Consider the following 7,458-nt stretch of genomic DNA (forward strand, 5'->3'; position numbering starts at 1 on the left):
GGCACGTGGGGGTGGCACACGGCTGGGCAGGGGCAGTGCACGCGGTTCGGTGCCTGTGGGGGTGGCGCACGTGGGTCCATGCACGCGGGGTAGTGGATGCATGTGGGTTGCACGTGGGGGTGGCACAGGGTGGGCGGTGCACGCGGATCGGGGGTGCACGTGGGCAGGGGGCTGACAGGGGCCCCTCCCTGGGGTGATGCAGCGCTGCTGTTAGCATCGGGGTCGTTAGGCCGGCGCTGGGGACGCCGACGAAGGGGCAAGCGGGCACCGCGTCCTGAGCCGTTTCCCTGCTTGCCAGGCTGTGATGGGGGTGCAGCTGGTGGTGAGCCTGCTCACGGCGAGCGTCATGCAGAAGATGTCCCCGCACTGCTCCTTCGCCCGCTGGCTGCTCTGCAACGGCAGGTACCACGGCCCTTCCACCCGCTCCAGCTCTTGCCTCCTGCCCTCGAGCGAGCGCTGATCCAGCCCCGTCGTCCCCACGGCTTTGCCCGGGGCCCTGACACATGCCCCGCAGCCCCTGCTGTCCCCATCCTGGGGTCCAGGCAGCCCTACCCACGTACCACAGCCCCTTCCCCAAATGGGTGCTTGCTGGCGCTCAGACCCCGCCAAGCCCCTTGCCAGCCAGTTGTCATGCCTGTAGCATCTGCCCTGTCTGATACTGCCCGTGTGTCCCTCCAGTCTGCGCCGCTACAAGCACCCGTCGGAGGAGGAGCTGTGCACCCTGGCCGGGAAGCAGAAGCCCAAGGGCAAGCGCGAAAGGTGAGTGAGTGAATGCCCTGAGCCCCCGCCTGCCTGGGAGCCTGGGGGGTTTCTTGGCCTCTTGGGAGCAGCTCTCCTTCCCAGGCCTGGCTGTTCCCATCTACGTGCCTCCCGTGGGGGTGGGTGCCAGGGGTTGGGGCTCTGTGAACTGTTTCGCCGAGCATCCGTGCCCTGCTCGGTGTGTCTGGGGTTGGGGCTCAGATCTGGCTGGTGAGTGCCAGGGGCAGGTTGGGGCTCCACTGGAGCTGCCTATAAGGACAGGAGGGAGCGACAGCTCATGGCTGTTCCCACCAAGCGGGGTTGTGTTGCCCTGTGCGCTCTTCAGCCCGGAGCGTCCCCAGTGGCCTGGCCTGTGCTGCGAGCTCCGGCCTTGCCAGGCACTCAGTGGGCTCTAGCCCCACAGCTCGAGCCTGTCTCTCTCTCTCACAGGAGGGTGAACGGGGTCTCCGATGACAAGCCCCTGTCCGTGCCCCGGGACATCGACCTGCGCCTGGAGACCAGCCCCATCACCGCGGTGGACGCTCTTGGTAATTCCCCTGGACAAGCCTGCGCCCCTTAATTCCTGCGCCGTGTGGCAGGACCAGGGCTAGGATCCAGGAGTCCTGGCTCGCTCCCCACCTTCCCTGCCCAGCCGCACCCGACCCCTTTCCAGAGCCAGCCCAGCACCTGGGAGTCCTGAATCCCAATCTACCAAAGGAGTCCAATAAGGAGAGCCTGCTCCGCTGCCCTCCCACTCCTCCCTTCCCACCCCCTGCCCCACAGCAGGGAGCCCCCTTCATGCCTGCAGGCTGGCGGTGACAGTCCTCGCTCTCCATGCTCTCCCCCAGTGCTGCGCTACTTCCTGGAGTACCAGTGGTTCGTGGATTTTGCCGTCTACTCCACGCTGGTCTACCTCTTCACCGAGGGCTACTACTGCTTCGTAGACCCCCAGAAGGAGGTCAACATCGGCATCCTGTGGTGCTTGCTCACCATCTTCTTCTCCATGTATCCTTCCCCTCCTGCGTGGGTGGTGGAGCCCGGAGCAGAGCATGCCAGGCCTGGGAGGGAAGGGGCACAAGGCCCAGTGGGTTCCTTTCCCTTTGGGGCTGTGATGCCCCAGCGTGGCCGTGGACAAGTCGCCTCTGCAGAAAGGGAGCCATGCGTGCTCAAATCCACAGGTGCTGGCTGGGGGCTCGGGTCCTCCACGACAGAAGCCAGGGCAGGACTGAAGGGGAGGCAGGGGCGAGTCTCCCAGAGGCCCTGCAAGGCCATGTCCTGAGCACCATGGTGGAGGGTGCGTGTCCCAGCCTGGCTGGTGTGGACCAGGCTGCTGGGGCAGGTGCAGCCACCAGGAGAGGGAAGGAACCTACAGCACTTTTCAATTAGAAGCTGGCTGAGGCTGAACAGCCTAATTTATGGACTTATAAACAGCTCCCTGACAAGTTATAAAGCTGCATAATGAGCGGCTTCCCCTGCGAGCTGGCTGCGCGGACCTAATGAAGTGGATGCTTTACGATGTGCTAATGCTGCGCGGGCTGTAATCTATGTGGGTGGAAGGGCACCTGGACACTTTTACAGGCGGCTGTAAAGCGGGGCCGGGCTAGCAGGCCATTTGTCCCCATTGTACGGACGTCTGCGCCCTCAGCAGCCTGTCTCCTGGCTTGCGTTGGCAGCTCTGCACCAGGGGCCAGCTGCCCGGGCCTCTCCTCCCCACGTGGGGGGCTGGGCATGCTGCACCGGGAGGGGCTGGCGATAGGGGACCTCTGGCAGGGCCCGAGTCTGGGGGCTTCTCAGGGCAGAGGGGCCTGCCCGGGGGTGACGGGGACCAGAACTGGACTCAGGCCTGAGTGACCGTTCCTGTGGGCTCCCACAGTCCCGGCTAGCAGTGATGCCTATGCACCTCTACCCGCTCTGGGCCTGTCCCAGGGGGACCAGTTCAACTCTGACCAGGCCCCGTGCTTGCAGCTCTGCATAGCCTCCGTGCTAACCCAGCAGGTCCGGCACTCGCAGCCCTTCCCTGCCAGGCTCTGGGCCATGGTGGAGGGACTGGATGGTCTCCTTAACCCGTGGCAGCTTTGCAGCTCCACAGCTGGGGCGGAGCAGCATGGACCTGCTACTAAGGTGGATCTGAGGCTGGAGCCGTGCTGGTGCAGCGGCTGGACCACCCTGCCCCGTAGCTCATCCTCTTCCAGGGGCAGGTGCTGGGTCTTCCTGGGCCGCTGTGCTGGGGGGTCAGGGCTCTGGGGCTGGACTCAGAGGACCTAGTTTCCTTAACACTGGTGTGCGCAGCAAAGTGTTTTTCATGGTGATGCGCCATTACTTCCGGTCGGAGGAGGGGGGTGAGCGCTCCGTCTGCCTCACCTTCGCCTTCTTCTTCCTCCTCGTCGCCATGGTGGTGCTGGTCATCCATGAGGACTACCTGGAGTTCGGCCTGGACTCGGGTCAGTGAACGGCAGGGGCAGGGCTGGGGCCTGCAGACAGGAGGGCAGGTGGGGGTGACCCCCAGGGCAGCGAGTCCCTGGGCTGGCAGGCTGCTATGGCAGGAGCTGTCTGCAGCCTGGCAGGGGATGCATGTCCCAGACCTGCGGGAGCTCTGGGCACCTTCCTTTTGCGTCCGGCAGCAGGGGCTGGGGCCTGCAGAAACACGTGTGGGACGGGACAGAGCTCCCAGCTGCTGCAGAGACAGGGCATGGGCCGGGTGTGGTGCTGGCTGGTGCCTGAGGGGCTCTTGTAGCTAAGTGGGATGTGCCAGGTATTTTCTTTGTTGCTGGCTTTTATTGCCCCAAACGCACCACTTTGCAGCCATAAAAGCCCAAGGGCAGATCATCAGGCATCTCCTGATGCCTCTGGGCCTGGAGCCTCCACGCCTGACCCGGGCAGCCCTGAGTTGCACCGATGTCGGTCGCCCGGTACCCCCAGCTCAGCAGCCTCTATGCTCCCTGCAGGACTCACCAACGTCAGCGATAACCTGGAGGTTTTCCTAAAGCACCAAGGATGGGAGTGGACGTAAGTGTCTGGCCAAACCCGTGGTGGGAGGGAGGGGGCGACGTTCTGGTCCCACCACGGAGAGGCAGCAGCTTGGACCCACATGCATTTCCCTCTGCAGCATCCCTGTCACCAAGCTGACCTTCAAGCTGGGGCTGGTGGCACTATGCTCCTTCCTGGGTGCCTGCCTGACGTTCCCGGGGCTGCGGCTGGCTCAGACCCACCTGGACGCACTCAAGATGGCAGCAGACAGACCCCTGACTCAGTTGCGTGGCCCAGGGTGGCTGGGCTGGGAGGAGGTGGGCAGGGGGCTGCTGCCCTGGTTTCTGAATGCAGCAGTGTTGTGGGGGGGTGTCTTCCTCGCTACCCCCACCCCAGAGATGGCTGCCACATAGCAGCACTAGCCCACTGGCACAGGAGGGGCTGGGCCACCACAGAGCAGTGGGGAGATTTAACTGGGTCACTCAAACATGCAGCTGGAGGGGGTCAGGGTGGGGGCCTTCAGCTGGGAGCAGGGGGTAGGGCTGGGTGGCACTGACCATATGGGCTTTGTCCCTGGAATGCCTCCTCCCTTCCCCAAAATGCCTGGGCATGGGTGGAGGATGGTGGCTTCTGCCTTCAAGGGGGAGAAAGTTTGGAGCTCACAGGACAGAAGGGGGAAGCAGGGCTCTGATGGTCTGGTCCTCCCCTCACCTCCCCCGGCAGGATCCTGCTGCATGCCAGCTTCCTGGCACCGCTGATCGTGATCATCCTGTGGGTCAAGCCCATCTCCCGGGACTTCCTGCTGCACGCGCCCATGGGGAAGCAGACCGTCCAGCTGTGAGTACCTATGCAGGCAGGTCTTTTCCATCTGCACATGCTCCAGCCCTTCATCATGGCTGTGCGCAGCGGCCTCGTCCGTGGTCCCAGGGCTCTGTGATTTCACCCTCCCGCTCCCCTGCAAAGTTGCACCACCAGCCAGTAGCCAAGAAAGCAGAACCCAGGAGTCCTGGTCTTCCCCCTGTGTGACAGCACCCACAGTCCTGACCCCTGACCCTTGGCTCTCAGTAGTCCAGGCTCAGTCTCTGCTCTGCCAGCAGTAGTGTCCCTTCCTCTCTGGAAGCAATAATGGTGCCCACACGAGCCTGCCTGATGTGTCCCTCCCCGTGCAGCCAGCCCCATCTCAGCCATGCCCCTCAAGGGCTGGTCCTGCCCCCAAGAGTGGTTTCTGGCCAGCTGACAGTGTCCTGTCTTCCCGCCCAGCATGTCGGACACAGCCTACAACTCAGCACGGCTCTGGACCATCGTGTGCCTGTGCCTGCTGCGTCTGGCCATGGCCCGGCACCATCTGCAAGCCTACCTCGGCCTGGCTGAGCGCTGGGTGGAGCAGATGAAGCGGGAGGCAGGGCGTATCTCTGTCCTAGAGATCCAGCGCAAGGTATGGGGCAGGGACAGGTGGGCGTGTGGCCTGGACAGGTGGGTCCCACGTGCTTGCCCATCTCCAGACCCGTTGGGAACCACCCAGCCGCCCCGTCTTCTGTTAGGGGAGCACCTCCCTGGGCATTGGATGCAGCATGCAGGGCGGGGAGTGGAGCTTGGCCCCTGCATCCCATCTGTGCTGTAGCTACTAGGCTGTTCCCTGTTGGCCCTGGCCTCTGCCCCAACGTGCTCTCTGCCCCCAGATCACGCGGATCTACTGCTACGTGACTGTGGTGAGCCTGCAGTACCTGGGCCCCATCATCCTCACGCTGCACTGCACTCTGCTCCTCAAGACTCTAGGTAGGGGCTGGAGCCGGAGGGCCCGGGCACTGCCCGCTCAGGCTGGGGGTTTGGCCCGCAGAGTGGAGGGGCTCTAGAACTGCAGGGTTCAGTATGATGCCCACAGACAGAATTTGCAGCAGGCCCCAGGGCTGCATCAACATCCAGGACCTCTTTCTGCTGGTCTGTCGTGGATGCAGTGAGTTTGTCAAGGCTCAGCCTGTGGCTCCGACCCTGGAGGGAAGGAGCTGTGAGCTCCAGCTTGAGTCCAGGACATGCCCAGTGCTGGCGCCCTGCCTATGGGACCAAGGGCTGTGGATGGGCAGCCCACTAGGCTGGGCAGGTGTAAAGGGGGCAGAGAAGGGACCGTGCCCCTGCCAGGACTGGCTGAGGCATGGGCAGCGCAGGCTGGTACCAGGGAGGGGTGCAAGGGGCATGGGCTGAGCCCGACCCTCCCCCCAGCTCATCAGTGATTATTCTGTTCCCTCTGCCTGCAGGAAACTACTCATGGGGCCTGTACCCTGAGCCCCTGCCCGTCTCCCCTGCAGTGGACGCAGCACCGGTCGTGTCCCTCGTGCCCCCAGAGGAGGAGGAGGAGGCCGGGGAGAATGTCCAGGCCACGGTAGAACAGATCACGGGCGCACTGGGAGCCCTGGGCAGTGTCCTCACCCCACTCTTCTACCGCGGCCTCTTTGCCTTCCTCACCTGGTGGGTGGCTGCCTGTCAGGTTATCACCAGCCTCTTCGGGCTCTACTTCCACCAGTACCTGGCGGCCTCCTAACCCGGCTGCAGCAGGGCGGGTGGTTCAGGCAGGCCTGGGGAGACAGCTGGCTGGTGCTGTCTCCCAGTACCTCTGGTCCGAGCCGCCTCTGCTGCCCGCACCCATCTATCACCGTGGTGCCTGCTTAGCCTCAGGGCATCCGTCCTTACGCTCTTCTGTAAAGCCCCACCAGCTGCACGGCCTGGGGACTGAAAAGGCATCTTGCTTTCTGCCCCTCGTATTCCCCTGCACCCTGCCCCATGCCCTGCAGCCATGCCTTAGGCTCCCATCTCATCTGGGAGCACTTCACGCTGGCTTGCCCCAGTGCAAACACTCATGCAAGGAGCAAGGGTGCAGGGTTGGGACTGCAAATTGCCTCAGGGATGCCTAATGCATGGACTGGGAGCCGCAGCCCTGCCTCCAGCAGCTGTTGGATGGCATTTTTTCTGTGTCAGCACTGCCCCCACAGGGGCTGGGGGCTCCTGCCTCTGCTCCCCCTGTGAGGCTACCCTCAGGAGTGTGCGCCTGGCCCCCAAGACAACTGCATATGGGGACCTGGGGGTTGAATAAATGTGTGACTCTGACACGCTGCTGGTTCGAGTCTTGCTTCTTTGTGGTCCCCTACCCACCCTGGCACCTTCCTGTTCTCAGCCGGGCACAGGGCAGGGGGGCAATGGTGTCCTCCCTGTGAGCAGAGCAGCGTTGCTGGGCACTGGCAAAGCTGTTTCATGCCCTAGAGGCAGCTGCGCAAGTGCCGTAGGGAAAAAGTGCAACCCCTTGGCCCAGCCTGCCAGCCGCAGTGGGGGGGAAGGAGGGCAGGGACAGTGGAGGTGTCCTTGAAGCAGGGGTGAGGATGACACTGTACCTCTCCCCCAGCCAGGACCCTGTTCATTGGCTGAATGAGCTGAACCCAAAGCCGAGGTGCCCTTGAGCTGCCCTGTGGCAACAGGGGACTTCAGCCCAGCTGAAAGGTCTAGAGGAGATCTCCACTGTATAGCCTGTTAGCCTAGGGACAGGGCTCCTAGTCCTTTTCCCCAGATGGGATTTGAATTCCGAGCTCTCTGTTTGCAGCCCTGTGCTCTCCCCTCCCTGCTGTGCAAGGGGAGGACAAGGCAGCTCAGGAGCAGGACAGCAGGCCGGCCAGCCTGGCCCAGGGCTCAGTGCCAAAGGCCCCGTGGTGTGGGGAAGGGGCTGAGGAGTCTGCTCCTGCTGCTCAGGCCCAGGAGGCAGGGGCAGTG

General features: G+C 63.6%; 1 protein-coding gene across 1 annotated transcript in view; it reads left to right on the top strand.

Moving 5' to 3' along the window:
• TMEM161A (transmembrane protein 161A) overlaps positions 1–6,806 on the top strand; it is a 12,314-nt gene extending 5,508 nt beyond the window's left edge. The window contains exons 2-12 of the mRNA XM_019513603.1: positions 299–402; positions 679–759; positions 1,189–1,286; positions 1,587–1,743; positions 3,028–3,179; positions 3,684–3,744; positions 3,845–3,988; positions 4,429–4,542; positions 4,966–5,140; positions 5,385–5,481; positions 5,958–6,806. Coding sequence (XP_019369148.1) covers positions 299–402; positions 679–759; positions 1,189–1,286; positions 1,587–1,743; positions 3,028–3,179; positions 3,684–3,744; positions 3,845–3,988; positions 4,429–4,542; positions 4,966–5,140; positions 5,385–5,481; positions 5,958–6,241 — 1,467 coding nt within the window. The 3' untranslated portion in view covers positions 6,242–6,806. The remainder of the gene's footprint in view (positions 1–298; positions 403–678; positions 760–1,188; positions 1,287–1,586; positions 1,744–3,027; positions 3,180–3,683; positions 3,745–3,844; positions 3,989–4,428; positions 4,543–4,965; positions 5,141–5,384; positions 5,482–5,957) is intronic.
• The last annotated feature ends 652 nt before the right edge of the window (positions 6,807–7,458 follow it).

The sequence above is a fragment of the Gavialis gangeticus genome, unplaced genomic scaffold (genome assembly GCF_001723915.1).
Source record: "Gavialis gangeticus isolate Ggan-Ray unplaced genomic scaffold, GavGan_comp1, whole genome shotgun sequence".
In the NCBI taxonomy this organism is placed as follows: domain Eukaryota; kingdom Metazoa; phylum Chordata; order Crocodylia; family Gavialidae; genus Gavialis; species Gavialis gangeticus.